Source organism: Callorhinus ursinus, unplaced genomic scaffold, assembly GCF_003265705.2.
Source record: "Callorhinus ursinus isolate GAN/ISIS: 27379988/994484 unplaced genomic scaffold, GSC_fseal_2.0 scaffold12, whole genome shotgun sequence".
NCBI classification, from domain to species: domain Eukaryota; kingdom Metazoa; phylum Chordata; class Mammalia; order Carnivora; family Otariidae; genus Callorhinus; species Callorhinus ursinus.
The window spans coordinates 28,274,552-28,296,411 of record NW_027397074.1 but is presented as its reverse complement, the minus strand read 5'-3'; the positions used below and the strand labels follow the sequence as shown (position 1 = coordinate 28,296,411).

The window sequence follows — 21,860 nt, the reverse complement described above, 5'->3', positions numbered from 1 at the left end:
TGAGTCCCTGTCAAAATAAGAACTGAAACTAATAATTTAATATGGCGCAGGACAGGACAAGGCGAGGGCCATGGCAAGATAGTGTGGACCACAGTCTTATAATTTGCCTTACTTAGCATTCTACCAATGGAAAGTAACTTAAAAACAGCATATCTGATATTCCCAGAAAGTCAGATATCCATTTTTTAAAGTAACATGAAGGTAACAGAGAAACTTATATGCTATGACTAAGGAAGAATATATTATTAAAGGTTTCCACTGGAAATCAGGGGAGTGGGTGGCAGAGAGGGGAAGAAATACGGGGTATAAAGATAGGGTTCTGAAGAATTTACATGTATAAATCTCTACCCTTTGAGTCATACATGTAAAGCACATACTGAGATCTACTTTTCCAAAAGAAAGACATTAGTAGCATTTGAGAATGAGTACAGATTTCTTTACTGAGGCTTTTCGCAAGGGCACCTGGGTGGCTCTGTCAGTAAAGCGCCTGACTTCGGCTCAGGTTGGGACTCCAGGTCCTGGGATTGAGCCTCATGCCTGACTCCCTGCTCAGTGGGGAGTTTGCTTCTCCCTCTCCCTCTGCCCCCCCGCCCTTGCTTGTGTGCTTGCATGCATGTACTCTCTCTCAAGTAAATAAATAAATCTTAAAAAAAAAAAAAGAATGAGGCTTTCGCTTGACATAAATGCAGTAAGACATATTGAAGGGGCACCTGGATGCCTTAGTTGGTTTAGCGCCTGACTCTTGATTTCAGCTCAGGTCATGATCTCAAGGTCATGGAATCAAGCCCTGTGTCAGGCTCCATGCTCAGAGCAGATTCAGCTTGAGATTTTCTCTCTCCCTCTCCCTCTGCCCCCCCCCACTTGTGCATGCACTCTCTCTCAAATAAATTAAATCTTTAAAAAAAAAAAAAGACATATTGTTGTTGTGTAAGACTGATGAATCACAGACCTGTACCCCTGAAACAAATAATGCATTATATATTAATTAAAAAAAAGACATATTGAAGTCATATCATGTTATGAAATTCCAAATATGTTTACACAGTATGCCCTAAAAGTTAATAACCTTAATTTCCAGGCTTCATAAGGAATGTGAAAGACTAGTCCATAACCGTCCACATTTCCATCCTTAGGAGTTTTCAAACATTTAGATGGTAAAAGGATGTGTTGCTGATATATGCCTGTTTTCTATAAGTCATTCATTAGGCTTGATGAAATCTTTTATTATCAAAAACTTTATATACTTTGACAAAGTAAACTCATAAATTATCTTACACCTGTCTTCAATCGTTTAATTTTAAATTTCATTTTATTTACTTCCTACTTTGATTTCAGTTTCAGGTTTATAGTTTTCATGACCTTAACCAGGAAATAATACCCCCTCCACAGTCTACGGGAAATTTCTTGAGTATTTCTTCACCTCTTAACAAAATCTATCTTTAGTTAAAAACAAGTTTCCTTTTATGCCCATACCAGTTACATCTTTTTTTATTATTCAATTCTTGGTAGAACCAGTGTTTTAAATATGACTGTAAACCTTTACTTTCTAAATAATATGCCTTCTACTCATAAAATAAACACATCAGTGTATCGATCTGTGTGAATCACAGAGGACCATAATTCTATACTCAATGTGAAATAGTCATTACCATCATTATTAAAAAAAACTATGTGCTAATGATACACAATAGACATAGAAAAAATACCTTATGGAATAGTATAATATGTAATTTTAAAAGTTTAGAGAGCTATAGGTGCCTTAGTTTAAAAAACAGATGAATTATAAAGATAGCTTTCATCACCTCTTAACTCTAGCAAAAAATTAAAACAATGGACTTTTTGTGAATGGAAATGTTAGACATGACTTTACTCTGTTTAGTGTGAAACTCTGAAAGAGGCAAGAAAAGATTTATACTTGGTATGTGAAGACAAAAGATAAAACAGAAAACTGCTCTTCAGATTACTTTTAAAAACATTTCTTATATTCGAAAATCAGATTAGCACTAGTTTTGAACTTTTCTCTCTGTAACTAAAATTACTGTTTAAGAATAAGAAGAGATACCTATTATTCCAAGTATTGCCATTAAACCTTTCACAAATAAGCAACCTGAAACTCACTGAACTGAAGCAACTTGCTAACGGTCACAAGCATCATAAATAGTTAATATCTGGACCCAGTCTGTTTCTTTTCAAAGCTCATAAAGCTCTTTATTCTACAAGGTATTGCATACTTTGACTTTGCCTATATTTTAAATTACTGTTTTGTTACTCAACAATGCTTCAGATTATAAGAAACTCCATAAATTTAATGGCAGATTTTTAAGAAATAAATATTTTGACTTAAAAATATAAACTGCTTATAGACACATACCCTAATTTCAGAAATGTCAAAAAATGAACATGTTAAAATGTAAGTAACATGGCATAATGCTCTGGCTATGTCCCCGACCCCTAATCTACAATATCTTATCAATCTTGGTAAGGATTCTATCAGAACATCTAGTTTAGAAAAATTAAATATAAATAATTGAGTTCAGAACTCAATTCCATTAACTTTCAGAGTCATTCTTTTAATTTTCCTAGCTTAGTTTTGAAGAAGTCTTACTTGTAGATAAACGGTACTTATGAAACAATACATAGGTTAGAAAGATAATTTTTAACAGATAAGTAATTCCACACAATGATCAAATAGTTAAAATAAATGTTCAATAAATTAGAAGGAATAAACTATTTGCAGCGGGAATACATGAAATCTTACTGTTTTTTTGAAGCTAGGAGTTAAAGCCTTTCCTATTATTTAGGTTAGTTCCACAACTCTGAGAATGGGCTAGCCTATTTCAACTAGGACCACCTCTTTGTAGCAAACAAGGTCTCTCACTGTTATATTATATATAAATACTGGAATAGCAAGTTTATGTAATTAATATAGTCTACCTTCCTTCTGAATGCTTACATTAATATATTATATAATCCAAATTTAATAATGCTGGGTTAACAGGTAAAAGTATTCTTATTAACTTTTTAAATTCTGTAATGAAAATCCTTCAGCCTAACTACCAGATTTTTAGTAGGTGGCTTTTTCCTCCAACATAACATAAATATATATAATTAAAAAAAAAACGATTTAAAAACTAAAGGATAGTATAAAATTGGTGAGTTCTGAAAGGCATTCCCATGTTTGGCACCCTATTGTACTCTGATTATCTCTCAGTTATGAGTTAGTTTCCTATCACATATGGTATTCCACAGCATGCTATGCAAATACATCATGCCCACATACGACCTAAATTAGAAAATAGCTTGGTTTTTCCAGTTTGTAGTAAATGTAACCTAAAAACTGATTTAGTTTTTCAATTTTGCAAATTATTAACATTAAAAAATTCTAATTTTAGAGGTTCCAATCATTTTCTTTCTGTGAATATGATGTTGAAATATATACAAATATATGGCATAAACACTGACAAACTTTACCTGGAGTACAGAAATCATATTTTCAGAAAGATTCTTAAGGAATACCTACCCATGACATATCAAAGTATACCAATATGCTTAACATGTATTACTTAGTCCCCATGGAAATTACCTTAAGTTACAGAACTAATAGATCAGCAGAGATCCTAATTCTACTATAAAGAATAATCAACAGTCTTTTGTTTAGCTTAAAACTGTTACTTGATAAAAGTATTACCTGGAATAGGTTTCAGAAAATGTCTAGGACAATCAAGTAAAGAATCTCTGAGCAAGCAATAATGACAAATAGTAAGTTCAGTTCAGTACATAAATATTCAGTTTAAAAAAAGTACATTCTACTTAAAAAAAAAAGCACAGTACCAACTATAATTAGTGGAATTGTTAATGACTATTACTTCTTATTGAATTCATAAATCATTGTTACTAGTCTAAAATTACAACACTCAGAAAGAAACTAAGGGCTTAAATAAGACATTTATACAAACAATCTTGCCTGCCATAGAAAATGCCAGCGTAAATGGCAATATCCTGAACTTAATCTAGATATAAGGTAGAAGATCCACTAGAAGACTGTGGGCTTTATCCCACATACTAGCAAAGAAGAAATCTAAAGTTTAAATATGTAACTACAACTATCATCAAGGATAACCATACTAGTTTTAATTCTCAGACTTTTAGTAAGTCTACAACTACCACAGATTTGTTCTATGGTATTCTACTGTTAAGATATTGTATAAACAGTATTTTATGTTTATAAACAACTTGTCTCCAGACTTCTACATACCTGTATCAGTAAAAAGGCAAATTGAAACTCAGTAAAACTTGCTGAAGCACTGTTCTAACCTTTAATGCTTGTCATACAAATGCTAGAAGAATACCGAATTAATACAGTTAAATGGTACAATTTTTAAATCTTTTTCTTTTTAAAGGGTCAGTTACAGACTTCAAATTTAAAAGAACTTTGAAAAGGATTACTTTAAGTAATCTCTACACCCAACATGGGGCTGGAACTCACAACCCCGAGAGTCGCATGCTCCACCAACTGAGCCAGCCAGGCACCCCTTATTTTTATATTTTTCATAAATTTTCATCATATAAAAAATTCAGATATCTAATATTACCAGATTAAATGTGCTTGTTTAATGTATTGTGGCAATACACTCCCTGGAGAGATTGTTTTGTTCAGTTCTTAAAGGGGCAAAATTCACAATGAATATTTTATTTGAAAATAAATATTTATATATGTAGTTTTTACTCAGGTATACCGTTTATAGAATTCTAGTTGCCTAATGCAGAAAACTAGAAAATAAAGATAAAAAAATCATACTTTCCCTACTCAGGGATTTCTAATACAAATGATTATCAAACAGTACCATTTGCCTCAGCATGCATGTATTATTGCATTTGTAGTTCCAGAAAATCTTACATAGGGATGTAGATGACATTTCTATGCATATGAATTCAACTTACTATTGCTCAAAAAGAGTAGTACACTAGATAGATCAAATAAGAATGAACCAAATGGAGGTCTCCATTCTAAGATAGTTCATCTTGTAGTAGTCAGATAATGACCTGTCATGTATACTCTATAGCTTTTCACCAAACAGAGCTTAAATAAGGATGAAAAGTTAAAATCATAACTGGCACAGGCACTGTAAATTATGTGATATACATTTAAATTCTTAGTGGCATTTGTGAGTACATATGACGTGGATGAAGCACTTTAAAAAACATTTATACATGTTCATTTAACCATGTCAAAATAAATTATCTTCATTTTGGGTGTTTTAGCAGACAGAATTTGTCGAGATCTATAACAAGTATACTCTAGAAAAAGACGGAATAGTAAACTGTGCCCTATATTTTAAAAAAATACAATACTTAGTCTACCTTGTAACTTATATGTAAGTATACAACATAATTTTAAAGTAGTTTGTTGACGTTTCACTTGGGTTATAGGCATTGTGTATATTTGTTTTAAAGATCTGAAAATTAATTCTTAGATTAAAATCTTTCTTAATAACTGAAGAAGTCATAATATACATAAAACAGAGATTCTTTATTCTTGACTGCTCATTAAAATAATTTAGGGAGCTTGTAAAAAATATAAATGTCCACCCTCATTCCCTCTCTCACCTCCTCCCAAATAATTCAGTCTAAAAACCATCAGGCTGGGCGCCTGGGTGGCTCAGTTGGTTAAGTGACTGCCTTCGGCTCAGGTCACGATCCTGGAGTCCCGGGATCGAGTCCCACATCGGGCTCCCTGCTCAGCAGGGAGTCTGCTTCTCCCTCTGACCCTCTCCCCTCTCATGTTCTCTCTCTACTTCATTCTCTCTCAAATAAATAAATAAAATCCTTAAAAAAAAAAAAAACCATCAGGCTGGGGTGCCTGGGTGGCTCAGTCGTTAAGCGTCTGCTTTTGGCTCAGGTCATGATCTCAGGGTCCTGGGATCGAGCCCCGCATTGGGCTCCCTGCTCCGCGGGAAGCCTGCTTCTCCCTCTCCCACTCCCCCTGCTTGTGTTCCCTCTCTCGCTGTGTCTCTCTCTGTCAAATAAATAAAATCTTTAAAAACAAAAAATAAAAATAAAAACCATCAGGCCAAAATAGGTGTCCTTGTGGGGTGAGACTGGAGAGTGATAAGAGATTAGTTTTCTATCAGGGGACTAATCATATAAAAATATTTAAGAATAATGTGGGGCACCTCAGTTAAGCATCTGACTCTTGGTTTCAGTTCAAGTCATGATCTCAGGGTTGTGAGATCAAGGACTGTGTCGGCTCCCTCTTGCTTGCACTCTCTTTCTCTCTCTCTCATTCAAATAAATAAATGAATAAATAAATAAATAAATAGATTAATTAAATAAAATCTTTAAAAATATATAATATTTAAGAATAATGGGATCCAGTTTTCTGTCAGGGAGAAAACTGGAATGGTTTCCAATGTCTATAAAGGCAGAAATACAGATGCAAATGTGGATGTATACATACATCTAATTCTTGGCTCTGTCTACTGAGACAACCTAGAAGGAATAGTGCAGTAACAATGAGCACATCTAGCACCCACATCTTGGTTTCTAAATACCATTCTCCACTGAAAGGAAATGGAGCTCCTTGGAGAAATGGCTGGTTCTAAGAATAGGGAAAGGGAAAGTATAGTTGAGCCTGGAACATCTTTAGTAAGAAAGTATTTAAATACTGCTGGGATCATGTCAAAAGGACATAGATGCTAAGTTGAAGTGTCACAAGACAGCCTGAAGTGGCTTCCATTAGCCAAATTTGGGACAATTACCAAAATAAATGGTAATAACCAATATAATCTACTGAATAAAACAGAAAATAAAGTTTGATGAGGAATAGGATATTTGCATAGTATCAAGGAACTTCCTCAGAATTAATTAATTAAAAGATGAAGAGAATGGAGAAGACTTGAAGAAAATGAGTCAAGTAATTAAAGTTATACTTTATGAAAGATTACTCCAGTACCAGCATAGGAGTATGGTCCCCAAACGTTATTGTTGATGTACCACCATACTAAACATATTTTAAATATGCATCTTAACATATGTATGTGTGAAGTTATATACTTATACTACAGTATTATATATTATTTACATTATAAAACACAGACACAGAAATTAAAATGGGATGTCATACAGAAGTAAGTTGGTTTTATTAGTTATCTTGTCTCTCTCTTAGGGTGCAAACACTTCATTTTGGAGGCCTCTAGTAAAGAGAATGGGTAAAATAGATGAGTATGGCAGACCTATTGATAATTTCCAAAACAGGAGAAACTGATAGAATAAGGAAAAAGTGAGACACTGAATCAAGGCAGTAGCAATGGAGAAAAGGAACAAAGAGCACACTGGAGAAACATTTAAGGAAGAAAACTTTTACAGGACTCAGGAAGTGATTTTCTATATAGGACAAGGATTAACAAGGCTTGCAGATGATTCCAGTTATTTGGCTTGGATGAACAGATGGAATGAGAGGGAAGAAAAAGTAAGAGACAGGTGAAGAGGAGGATTAAGAATAAAATGAACTGCTTTTCCAGGCATACAGCACTCATTAACAATACTATTATCACAACACAGTAAAGAGCAGAAAGAAAAACACTAATGCATGATGATCGGTAGCAACGAACTAGCTCCACCCTAACGTAAACATAATAGCTGCTGCCTTAGTCAAATGTCTTTGAAGCATAGCTTATGGGAGAAGGCATGTTTTGTGCATGTGTTTCCATGTGTTTGTATGTGTGTAAATTTGTGTTTCCATGTGTGCAAATTTGTGTTTCCATGTGTGCACATGTATATGTATGTATCTGTGTCCATGTAGTCATTTTTCATGGAGCCTAAAGTGAACTAAGTAGGTTTATAATGGGTTGATAAGGCAGAGAAAGCCTTACCATGCCATACTTCATGGGTCTGGATAGAATAAAAAGTCATTCTATATACAAATATTGAATGATTATGTTATCATACCCCAAACTAATATGTTGTATGTCAATTATTTCTTAATTAAAAAAACTATCCTACTTTTAGGTAAATTGTTACTAAATCAGTATTAAAACTAACTACACTTAGTATTTTATCATGTACTGAAACTCAAAATTATGGATTATGATATGATGAATCTTCTTAGATTTTAGTGGAATTTCCAAAAAAGTAATAAGCAGGATTTGTGACAGAAGATTTTTGCCCTCATAAAACCCACAGCAATAAACCTATTACTTGAGAGACAAAGACATGTATAAATGTATTATGCTGCTGAGAATATACATGGTGATATTTTAGAGTTTCCCTGCTACAAAAAATTTGGAGACAATATTAACAGTTACATTAATATTTAAAGTGCAATGCATTTTCAAGCACATATTCACCTATATACCCTCACCTTGTAGTTTATCTAAAATTCTAAGCAAAATAAATAATTTCTTATTTGGGAGTTGAATTTTCATCATAAAAGTTAAGACTTCATGGACTTAATAATCCTGAATACCACAGAGAAAGGAAGTTGGATATATTATGGCTGTCACAATTTTACACATTCACTTCCCCCTACCTAAATTTATTAGCAACTGATTCACTTCCCTTCTCCTGGCAGTAACGATTTCTATCTTACTTTTCATATCATTAAAATATATGAACATGGCAAACATACCCAGTATTACCTAACAAATGACACTCCACCAAATCTAATAGAAGAAAATGAAAGACAAGCAAAGTATATTAACTTCCATTGTGAGATTCTTTTAGGCCCTAAGATTATACTAATTTTGACTCTGATGTTAATAGTATACTGATTTCTTAATTTAAAATAGCTCCTGCAGCAATTCACTGAATTATAAAGCATGACATTATATCTATCAATGCATTCTTCTTGGGACCCAAACTGGCAAACATCTTTCAAAGGAAAATGTAAACAAATCTACTACCTGCTGGTCAAGAATAGAAGTCTTCAAAAGTAAACAAAACAGAATGGATGCAACACAAATATTCAAGGTAATAAATTAAGTTTCCAGCTGAACTATTACATTAAATTTAATTTTTTTATTGGAAAAAAAAGTATAAGTACACCATAGTCATGTTGGTATGATAAAAATACAACTCCACTTCACTGATGTAAACCTTACAGTAAAATGTTGTGACATTCCAAAGGTTATAGATCCCATAATTGGATGAAATTTTGACCAAGTTGGTTGTTTATATCTGGTATTCAATCAGAGATTGAATACAGGAAATACAAGTTTTCTAACAATGTGCCTTCCTAATGGATTTCCATCAGCATCCAAAGACTTACTGTCTCGTAAAGAGGGAAGAACAGAAACAAAAATAAAAATACCTTATCCTTCTCAATGGCTACCGGCATCCTAGTGCATTACAAAAGGTATGATATACTCCTAACATATGTGAAATAGGCCCCCTTTCATTTTCAGTATTCATTAATGGAATTACTATATAACTTAAAGCCATTCTTTAAGCACTGAATAAATGGTACACATTTATAGTAGTACAGAACCTTTTCAAAAGAATGTATGCAAAAAAAGTGCATTTATAAAGGGCAATAAATCCTTTAAAACATGCTTTCCTAATTTGCTTGTTGAGGGTAGGAGGAAACCCCACATAAAAACTGTTTTAGAAAAATCATATTATACCACAAAGAGTCCCATAAGACAACTCTCTAAAATCTATAGTACAACCACAATTTTTTCATTTTTAAATACAATTTCTGTAAAGCATTTTTTTAATCATGGAATAAAACTTTTGCTATTAAATATGCTCCCTCTTAAATCTAGGTCTTAATAAAATGCCTGGAAAATAATTTTTGATATTGTATAGTTTAAAATCTTGGGAAAAAATGCTTGGTTATTAAATAAAATATGCATTATTTTCTATTTTAATAATCATTATACAAATATGTAAAATTTTTAATAAAGTTGGTTACTTAAAGAATGCTTTAAATAGGTTTTTTTTTATAACCAAATGTTTTTCTGCAGTTTTTCATAAATAAATTTTTACAGATAGCTTCTGTGGTAATCTAGGTAATCATTTTGACTTGAAAAATATGTATTTTGGGATTTTTTGTTTTTGTCTTTTTTACTAGAGCTTATACTTTATTAAAAGGGAAAACTGCAAACATTTATACAGATATCCATTATGCCTTTGGGATTATTCATGATTTTGGTATGTTCTGAAAACAGTGAATACCTATCCTTTGGAGGATCTCAAATTAAAAACAGATCATTCATTAATGAATTACTAGACTCAATCCACATACCATTTTCCTTGGCCTGATTATCAAGGTTTCTGAACATTCAAAATTAAGACTCAGAATCTAAAGGCAACAATTAGGCCAAAAAGAAAAAAAAAAATAATACACACACACACACACACACACACACACACACATATTTGATTCCACAATCAGAAAGGAATTCAGTATCAATTTTAATTAACTCTAGGACAGACAAATGCCATTAAAATGGCATTTAAGAAAGATGGTTTCATGTCCATATTACAGTAGATAGCTGATTTCCATTGTCTATTTAAAGAAGAACAATTTGATTAACCTACAGCTGACCAGAATGTCTTAGTTCAAACACATACAATATTTTTGTCAAATGAGTTAAAGTATCAGGAGTCTATTCAGACTTTAAAGAAACAATAATCTTAAACTGTAGATTACTGCAATTTAAGGTTGTAACATTGATATTCAAAAGATATAATTTCAGTAATTTTTTGAGATAAAATATTAAACAGCCTTATTATCTTTTTACTTAGCTAAATAAATATCAAAAATAAAATTTTAGGATATAGAAATTTAGGATATAAAAAAGAACAGACTTCTCTTTTACTCCACCCCTATATTCATGTTTTGTTTCTTTATTTCCACATGAATGAAATCAAATGGTATTTGTCTTTCTCTGACTTATTTCGCTTAGATCTCAAAGAACAGATTTTATAAAACATTTACAATATACTTAATGAGTCATCTACAAAATAAAATTGGATTTTATTGGTTATTCTGTTGATTCACATTTATATATGTTAATATGTATTTGTCAAAACAAATTTCTTATGACCCAAAGCAGAATTTCCCTGCCATTCCTTATATGTCGTAAATTAGCATAGGGTGACTTTCTTTGGGGACTAGTAACACTATTTAATATGTTACAGTTACATAGAAAATACACAAAACAGCTAAAATATTTTGGAAGAAACTACTATAATTTAGTAGAGCTGTTTATTCCTTATTTTAAAGGCAATAAAATCACCATCGCAAAATATTCTTAAAGTACATTAGATTAAAATGTTGGTCGTTCACAATTATACTTATCTTTAAAGTTAGGAACTGATGGTATGATATGGCTATCAAAATGATGTAAAACACTTCTTATGGACTATTTTTCTCCTTACCTTAGAAGATGAAGAATCACACTCCTGACATATCCATCCATAGCCTGTTTGTTTAGGAGACTTTTTCAAAGGAGGATCCAAACAGCCAAAATGGTAGCACAGTCTGCATTCATCACACCTGCAGGGTAAACAGATTTATGGTATGTCTAAATAATATAAAAAAACTATCTTTTTCAAAGACAAATGGCAAACTACTACACATTTCAACATCGTTAATTCTATGCTTAGTTCACAAAATTATTAAAGTCTATGACAATCTAAACCTGAAATAAATATCTTAGGAAAAAACAAAATACAACAAAATTAACAAAGTAAATATCATTTAGAACACTTTGATAGTAGAAATGTTAAGAGCATATGAATGAATGTATATGTATAGTCAAATGTGTTCAAAACTAACACAATTTCAGTTTTGAACTTCAAGAATTAATCATTTACCCGTTATCTTAAAAACATTTAAGATACATATAATTCTAGATTATGAATTCAATCTAATACATTGTGATTACTTAAAAAAACTTAAGCTGTAATCAATCCTATACAATTTATACCTTATCACTCTTTCTCCAAGTGAAGGTAGATTGTAAATACACTTTCTAATATTTACAGCATGCTAACGCCATCTAGCAAATAAAAACCGTCCTAAGAATTTGGTATTATTTTCTCAAATATAAATATTCTCAAAATTTACCTGTCACTTTCTCTCAGTGCATTTGGTTTTTCAGAGTACCTCCTAGTACATCTCAAAGCTTATTAACAAATATTTTGATAGTGTCTTTGCCACCTATAATGTACAAAATCTAAGAAAACTATCATACCTATTCTTCGTTTCAGACAATCTCATCCTGCTGACAATGAAGAAAGATCTGCATTATTTCATTGTTTTTGTAAAAAAAAATTTGCATCAGTTGGAATAACAAGACCAAAATTTAACAACAAGTAACAAAGATGTATACATCTTATAGAAAGGATTATCTCATTTTCTTTGTGCTCTTTTAAGTTAAAATTAAATACTTTTCTTCAATCTGTCATTCTCTTATATATTATTTTCTCTTACTGATTTAAAACACTGAGAAATCCACAACTATGAAACCAAGAGAAAAATTTTATATTACTTGAATAAAATGCAAAATTACTATTCAGTAACCTTTATTAGAAACAAGGGGGAAGGAACTAGTGTTATAAACCAAACACAAAGAAAAATAATTGATTTTCAAAAACCATCACAATAAAAGGGACTATAAATCTACATTTATGTAAAAATGTCAAATCATGCTACAAAATCCAATCGTCCAAAGACCCATTTTGGAAATCAAGAGTTTCAGAAAGTTAGCAACTTTAGCTAAGTTATTCAGTTATAAATAAGTTTAAAACACAGTATGTCATAAGTTAATGCATTTCTTCCTCTACAACTTTCTTCTTATGAACCAAATAAACTTATGCACTTTTCCAAAAACCTTTTTTTAGACTCAAGACACAGACTTGTCTATCATGGTAATTCCTAGCTACATGAAAACTAAAATCAAATATGAATAAGAGCACTTTATTTACTATGCCAATATAAATAAACCAAAATATATTTAAAAGCAGCCAAAATATTCAAATACCTGTTATTCTGGCATTAAGAAAAAATAATAGATAATATGTAACATAAAGAGACTAAATGGCAAGCCCACACAATTTTATGTTCTTTCTTGTCAATTCAACTTATTTACCTTTCAATAGTTAAAACTTCAATTACATTACATATAGTTAAAGGAACCTTCAGAATCATCTTTGATGGGAAATTTAAAAAGAATCACCTTCTTTGCTTCATCAAGAAAATACATTAAATATAATTTACTTTATTTTGTCATCTCAGGGTCATGAATACAAGTAACATGCTGCTGTGTGTCTAACAGCGTGTCAGCCTTTTGTGTTTGGAGTACTATCTGTCTGCTGTTCTGTTTGAATTCTTGTATTCAACTTTTATAGGTTTTCAGGGTCCTGAACTGCTTGAAAATTATCGGCTACTGCTTTCTGATATTGTGACTCTATTTGTCTAAGCATTTCCCTAACAGTAATTTGTTGTGGATTTAGAAAACAGATCTTTAACCTTGGTAAAACTATGCAAAGGGACAGTTAAAAGACATGAAAATGAGAACTTCGACTGAGTTAAGTACATGGATTAAATTTTGGTTAACTATATAGTCCTTTTTGCTTCACTTCAGGTTTTTGAGCAACATCCCTTAGAGTTCAGATTGCCAATAATCCGGGCTCTTGATAGGTGAAGAGTTAACAACCTAATTATTGCATATTTACTTTAAAACTGTGTCATAACTTGAATTTATGATTTATAGTGTATAACTCACATCAAACATCATGAATATAAGGGTGAATTTTAACATTATTTTTCACCTTCATCTATGCAGGTGATTCTTGTTGTATCTATGTATTTCCAGCTAATAAATTTAAGAACAAGTTTGCTACACTTAGATATAGTTCCAGTTTGTACCGGATTTTTCAATTTATTATAAAATCAAGTTACCAGCTCAAGAATAAATGCACAGGGAAAAGAAAGGTTTTATATGCTAGATTTGTTAGATGATCATGCTGAAAGTATATGCCATTTGGAAATAATATAATCCTTACTGACTACTTCATTAGTAATACCTTTTAGAATAACTTAGTCTCCATATGGAACTCTAATGTATTTGTAATGGGTCTCAGAGGAAAGGCAAAATTTGCTTGTCAGAATTAGGGGGTGATATGAGAATTCTCTCAAGTTATAGCACACTCATCAGTAAAAAAAAAACTGTTAATATACTTAGGAACTGTCAAAATCCAGGAGAGGGAAAACACAGAGAAATAAATCAATCTTGAAATCAATAGCTCTGTTAATAAATATGCAAATTAAAGCTCTTTCTACAAATGACTAGACTTATTTCCATGTGGAAAAAATATGGTTATTTCTACATTAGAATATTGAGGACATCCATAGCTTTATGTGCTGGTAACAAAAATATCCTGAATGATACAAGTAAACTCCAACAGAATTTGTAAGAATTAATACATCATAGACAAATGCAAGAGATACCATCAAGAATCCTAGAAACCGAAGAACAATGTAGATGGTAAAAGTAGTGGATTACTTATTTCATTCACACACACACACACACACACACCACTTTGGAAACTTTAGCAAATTTTGTCAGCCAATAAATTCTAGCTATGTTATAAATTTAGATCTTTTTTAAAAATTGAAAATCAGAAACTCCTAAGGGTCTGCAATCATTCTGCTACCTAAAAGGTGAAATAAAGTTGAAGTAGTTATTGATCAAATTATCATTTATGGTCTCTACTTCTATTTCTTACATATACCTGGAAACACGTAACTGCAGCACATAGCACACATACATATTTAATTAATCAAAAAAGTGAATGTTTTAAAATCTTTTCCAAGAGCAGTCATTGACCCACAAAAGCACAGTGATATAACACAATATACTTTATTAAAGAACACAAATGTCTATGTAAAAAAAAAAAATTATAATATACCAACAGCACATATACTAAGTAGAAAGGCAGTATCTTAAAATATTTAAAGAGAATATTAAACTAACCCATAAAGAAACACTATGAATTTTTTTTAATAAAATACAAATTGGATGCTTAAAGAAGTATCCTTTAAACATCTAATAAATATTGTACACATTAACACTATAGGGCATTCTAAAATTACAGTTCTAATGAGATAAAATGAATCCCATTTATAAGATGAAAGGAAACCTGATTGTTTAGATTATTACTAAATACAATTTCCTAGGTATCAGATTCATAAAGGATACAGATGTAAATAATAAAGCAGCTATATATATGTGGTCTTTTACACAATGATTTGACAAAATGCAGTGACCAAATAAACACAGTTCTATATGTATTTAAAATACTTACTTAGCATACGGTTAAGTATAGCACCCTAGACAAAGAAGAGGAAGAAAATGACTTATGTTCATGTCCTAAGATCCATACAACAAGCAGTCCTTGGTTTATCTGATTACTGAGAATGTGAATACAAGTAAAAAGAAACAACTGATTTATTTCCGCCTGTGCCAAGAAAAGGCTAAAAGCCAGTATTCCAAAGGATTTCTTTAACCCTCTTAATTTCCAATTGATAATTTCATTAGAATACACTAAATACCTATTTTTAAACTAACTGAAACAATTAAGTGCACCTCCTATGCATATAACTTATAGCCAGATGATAAGCTAAACTTCAGAAGAAGAGAAATCCATAACATGAGACTTGAAAAGGGATGTACATTTTTTTGTGATCAAGTTGATCCATAATCACAGCTATTTTTCATGTCAAGGAACATTTTATTTAGATCCATGTCTATATATGGTAAAATACTGATTGAAATATATATACTATTGCATCTGTTCACTCAAAAAGAAGACTAAATATTGAGAGAACTGATGGGTTGGGCTTCCTTACTTTTTCATGATTTCTTTGTAAAACTTCTATATGAGAAAGATCAAAAGAATTTATCTTTAATACTAACATTACTTAAATAAAATCTCACTAGCAGCTTAAAACACCCAAACAAATCTATTAACAGTAGTGATAGATTCTTTCATTGAATAGTAGCCAATTATTTCAATTACTCATTTTAACAGATGGAGAAAATGCTGGATTGTGGCCCATGAGTCAAATCACTTTTAAGATAATACATGCTTGAACAAAATTCTGCATTCTACCAATATCAGAATAACATTTCATATCAATAAAGACATTTTACTCCTTGTATTTTACAATTTTAGTGCAAACCACCTATATGACCATTTTCTAAACAAAATAATTAGAAAATGTACTTATATCATATTTTACAAATAGAAGACTAATGTGGACATCTTCAACATATTTTCATTAACACCACTATAGACCTCTATTTTTATCACAGGGAATAATGAATGAATGAGTGATAAGAAAGATAAATATACTCTTTACCCATGAAAGTATATTAATTGATAAAAGTATCTGGATAATTATTGAAATCCAAATTCATATTTAATGATAACTTAAATAATGACATCAATTCAGTTAGCTACATCTGTAACAGCCAGGTTACAAGATTCAAAGAGAAACAAAAAAATAAAACATGAAACAAAAAGAGTTCATATAAAAATACACAATTAAGGTCAAGTACCTCCTCACAGCATGAAAGAATGATTAGACATTTCCATACCTGAAACACGTCTGCTTTGTTCTTTAATAAACTGATCTCCATCTGCTCATGCCCTTGAAAATTTTTCAGCAGTACAACCTGCTGTGCTCAAACCCCACATAACTTTGTATTTCCCTGTTCATAATTAACTAATTATGCTCTAATCAATAGTGTAGATCCTGATTTTTACAATGTAAATCAGATAAATGAGATAATAGCTGGGGGTCAATCTCATTTTATTTACAAAGCCCAGCATGAACATCCAATTTCATTATATCTTATGTACCTGAACAGCAGTGAATCTTATCAGCAGGCCTATAGAAAGTCTTAGAGTGAGCCCTGGGAGAAAGAGGCCTATGTTTTTATAAACAAAGTATTTGCAAACCATGTCCACCTCAGAAATATTTTTAATCACAATCCTTAATACTATGTAAATTTACAAAGTGCTGACTCAGACAGGTAGGAAAAAATCTATCTTCATATGCATGCAACCCTAAAGCTGAGTCTCTTAAACAAGTTTCATTTGTCAAAAATAATTTTAGAAAATAAAAAAAAAAATTTTTTTTTTTAACGTTACATTTCACTCTGCTGTAGAAAGTCCTTCTACAACTCCTTGAATAGATTTTGGTGAAATATTCATAAAATATTTCCATATTGTGAATCAAGTAAAACAGTGGTAAGTTTTGTCATCAAATAAGGAGCATTGTTTAAAAAGAGTGATAGGATGTATAAACAAGGAAATAGGATAATGATAGTACGTGATTATTATTTACTGGTCAGTAATCTATTTTTAATGCCATAAATGTAAAATCAGATAAACGTCAAGAAATACATGAATAATGACGGTATATAAGTGATACATAAATATCATTTCTAAACTTAAGATGGATAAAGGTTAAGGCTAACCTTTTCATGTTCAAACATAACCCTAATTTCCAACCTTTTTTTAAACAAAGAATTAGTGAATTATGGACAAAGGCTATGTTCTTTGACTGATTTGTTATCTAAAATAGTGCTGTCCCCATAATAATTAAAATTAAAAAGTAAAAAGAAATTGTTTAAATGACTTTATAAAAATAAAGACACCGTATGTGTTATAGATGTAACTCCTACAAACTTATCTAGAAACAAATATTTTTGAAAATGTAAGGGCTCTTTTAAGAACATTAACTCCATCTTCAATCAATGTCAACCACAATACAATGATTCTTTTAAAAACTATTATATACAAATGGTTCTCAAAGTGCTTGGTCCCTGACCAGCAGTATCACTCAGGGATTTGTTAAAAATGCAAATTTTCAAGCATCATCTCCGACCTATTGAATTAGAACCTGTAGGGAGACAAAAGGAGGGAGTAAGGCAGGCAGGAGGACAGTAAGGAGGTGGACAAACAATCTGTGTTTTAACAAATCCTTCCTATGATTCCGATGCACTACGAAGTCTGAGAACCACCCTATATACTACTATGTCATTCTTCTTGTATTTCTGAGTCCCTTAATTTCCTTCCTGATATTTTAGTGTATTTTTCCTTTCCCTACCTTGTGAGAAATAGCCATCAATTACCTGTCCTGGCGATTTTACACACCTGTGCAATATGCATCATTTAGTGCATATTTTCTTAAGGACACATTAATATCTCCTTTGAATAGCAACTGAACCAATTATGGAAAAGAGTTAACTTCATATTGTGGAAATATGAGAGCACTTAGGAGATTATTAGGAGAAAATGTTTTATTCTACTCCCTTTAAAAGTTCTCTTACTGTGAATACATGTTTGCAGGACCAATGATCTTATGGATTATGAGATTTGTATTTGTGATGTGTGACAAAGATTTTAGTGTTAGCACCAAATATGGAATAGCATATCTACCATTGAAGATTGTAAGACAGAGAATGATGATAATGTAGTATTATAATTAGAATCAGGGTATAAAGGATTTTGATTAATAGTGACACCAAAACCACAAGGCTTAATGATTTCTCAAAAAATCTAAAATAAAATGACCGCTAGTAATTTCTCACCATATATCAAGGAGGGCCAGGAACATTAGCATATTCTTTTAAGGAAATGGCAATCTGTCATTTTTCTTATAATCAGTTGCAGTTAAGCAATAGTAATAATTATCAACTTTCCCTTAAGCTTATGTAGAGATAATGAGTCCTTCCTTATTCCAGAAAAAAAAAAAATGCCTAATGGTTTTGCTATAGGCTATTATTTTTCCTCCAATGTTAAAAGATCTTTTGATAAGTTAATAATCTCAGTTTATACGTATTTTATATACATATTACTTTTATTAAACATCTTATCCAATAATATGATTCTTTACTGTAACTACAGATTACTAGCATACAGCAACTTTATACTTACACTTGCTTTTGATTATCTATAACATTGCCTACTCTATTCCTAAAGTTTAAACTATTTTCACTTGCCACTATACCTGAAAAGATGTCCAAACCACAATTATGAATCAGGAAATTCCAAGAGACATGTTAACAATTACATGTATATGTACACTTCAATTTCAGCCAAGAGTCTCTTCTAAATCAGTTCAATGGAGTGATGAATATTCAACATATTTCTGTCGTTGATTTAAAACTGGATCATTAAAACTTGAAGATCAAATTTTAATTCTGTAAACCTCTGGAAAAATATAGATGTTGATGAAGATCTTTCAGCTGGAAGGTTGTATAGTCATTAAGCCTTGTATCTCCCTCTTTATTTCATAACCTCATATTTAAGGTCACGAAAAATAAAATTATATTGAACAAAGAAAGTTCATATGAAATCAGTAAAGACTGAATAAATTTGAGTATTACTAAAAAAATATCTAGAGATCAACACAGATATATTTTACTAATGAGCTTAAAATCTGAAGTTGTAAAAGTTTCATGCTAATAATATTAGTGCTTTCACACTAGGACTAATGAGCCAAAACTAGAATGGCATATGCTTCACAAGTCTTTCACTTTTGTTGAATTTTAAATAGAAATAACCTTTAATATAAGAGTCTATAGTTGTTTCCCAATGTAACATTTCACATATGAATATATGTTTTAAGTTGGATGAAACAGAATAGCAGACTAGTGGAATGCATTGTCTTTCTTGTTTGTTACTGGTATTGTTCAACCACCACAGTGAGTAGCACATTGCATTTAAGTCCCACAGGCTTCCATAACTCTTCAGTAAGTCCAAACACTGTATATCATCATTTGCCAAAGAAGCAAGAGGGAAAGACATTACTTAATAGGACAATTGACAAGACATTATCTACTATTTTTCAACAATGCACATATCAAATGTTTCTGATTAGTGCAAGAAAGAAAAAAAAGAAGAAGAAAAAAATAGAAAAAAATCCACACAGGCAAATTAACTGCCTTGTCAGTCCAAGCAACAAACCAATCAATTACATTCTATCCAAACCTGACAAGCAAAGGCAACTTTTTGCAGTGATAAGCTTATGGGAAGGACAAGATAGCTGTTCTCCTTTACTTTATGTACTCTATTGAGAGTGTTATCCACATTTTTAAAATCACACTTATAAAAGAGGTTTCCAGGATTGCCTCCGAGGATGAGCTGTGGCAGAGTTGGGTCTCATGAAGGGTATCTACACAGTAAAGTGATAAGAAAAGAACATTAACATTTAAAGATCATAGCAGCTCTGTACTATGTCTTATGAAACATACTAACAATACCACAGTAGATTCAAATAACATATGATTTGGTCCAAAGAGATAGATACCCTAAACCTAAATGCCATGATCTTGTACAGGTTCTTACTGGTTAAAATGGAATCATTTTATCCTTTGAAACATTGAGTTGCCTCCTCTTGTATTATTAGTATTGTTATTATTAGTTTTAGTTGTCAAAATAAATCTATCTTACTAAAACAGAAAAGGATATATAAAAATGTTGGAGGGTCTGTATTTACATAAGCAAACATGTATTTGATCAATAAATGTTTCAAAAAATTGCAGTTTGCTCTTTTTTCTTCAACTATGGCAATTTAGCAATTCTTGAGAAACTATGCTGAAGGCATACTGAATGCAAATGTGCTGAAAACAAGCACACCTAATCACCATGTTACAGGGCTAGTTCTGCTCAACAAGAGAGTCTCAGGGAGGACATTTTCAAATGATTCTTATCCCCTGTGCTTACACATTGCCTTCCTTTGTTAAGGACAATATTAGACATGTTTGGTTACAATTGTGAAAAGTGTATCTCGAACTAGCTATTTTAGTGGACTGTGCAACAACAATGGCAGAGAATATATCTCACTGGAAGAACTGGTAGATTATGAATGCACTAATTTTAGCCAAATTTTCAAAACTCATTCACTTCCATTTATTTCTCAAAACTTTTTCTGGTGTTTCTTGTATTTATTTCACTAGCAACATGTATTCATTTGCTACCTTCATGCATTTTCAGAGGAGAAATGTTAGGTGCTTAGTGATTAGAAGAGCATTTTTTTTTTTTTTTGGACTGTGGTAAACACAGAAATTTATTTCCTTCAGATATCTATACCTATGTAGATGAGGTGAAACTGTCAAAGTAGTCACATCATAGAGAAACTTCATTTTAAAATTTACTAGAAAGATGTGTTTAATGCTTCTAAGTTTCATTGAGAAAAAGAAAGTGAAAAGTGGCACAAATCACAGACAAATACAGCACTACTGAGAAGAGCTACCACACCAAGCTGAATAATTTCCAAAGAAAGCAAAAACAAAACTGTACAAGAAAAAAAAGAATATAATGTGAAACATACTTTTCAGAGAAATGTACTTATCAACATAGGAGAAATAAACAGAAAGAGTTGAATTCCCTTGTCGAATAACAAGGACATAGGGAGAGCTGAATTCCCTTGTCGAATAGTCGTATGTGCTAACTTTTCTCAGTGCTTCAGTCTCTAAGAGCTTTAAGCACATTCTGAATGTGATATTCTGAGAAGTGCTTTGACTGCAACTTAAGAACTACTACATAAGCATAATGCAAGAGGAAGCAACCACACCATTTACCAGAGAAGTATAATTAAATCTTAATTACATGCACAAATGATGGGGACTAGCAGACAATCCAAAAGATATATGTGTATTTAACTTTGAAAGGAATTTGAACATAGAAACATTAGATATCATGGAAATCTGCTTTAAACCCCAATTAAATCTAAGTTGAACTCTATGAAAAAAACTAAAAAGCTATTGCTAATATTCCTCTATCCGAAAATTTCACTTACTATTCCAACTCTCCCTTAAAGCTAGAATAAGTAGTGT

At 31.5% G+C, this 21,860-nt stretch overlaps 1 protein-coding gene across 7 annotated transcripts in view; it reads right to left on the bottom strand.

Moving 5' to 3' along the window:
* Nucleotides 1–21,860, bottom strand: part of PHF14 (PHD finger protein 14) — a 200,073-nt gene that overhangs the window by 45,653 nt on the left and 132,560 nt on the right. For 5 of the 7 annotated variants that reach the window (XR_012380230.1, XR_012380231.1, XM_073898886.1 and 2 more), the window contains one exon: nucleotides 11,383–11,500. Coding sequence is in view for 3 of the 7 variants with exons in the window: in XM_073898886.1 (XP_073754987.1) it covers nucleotides 11,383–11,500 (118 nt within the window). In the remaining 4 variants the exon portion in view is untranslated. Of the gene's footprint in view, nucleotides 1–11,382; nucleotides 11,501–12,270; nucleotides 20,198–21,860 lie in introns of those variants that run through there. The other 2 variants (XR_012380233.1, XM_073898887.1) reach the window with 2 other exon arrangements.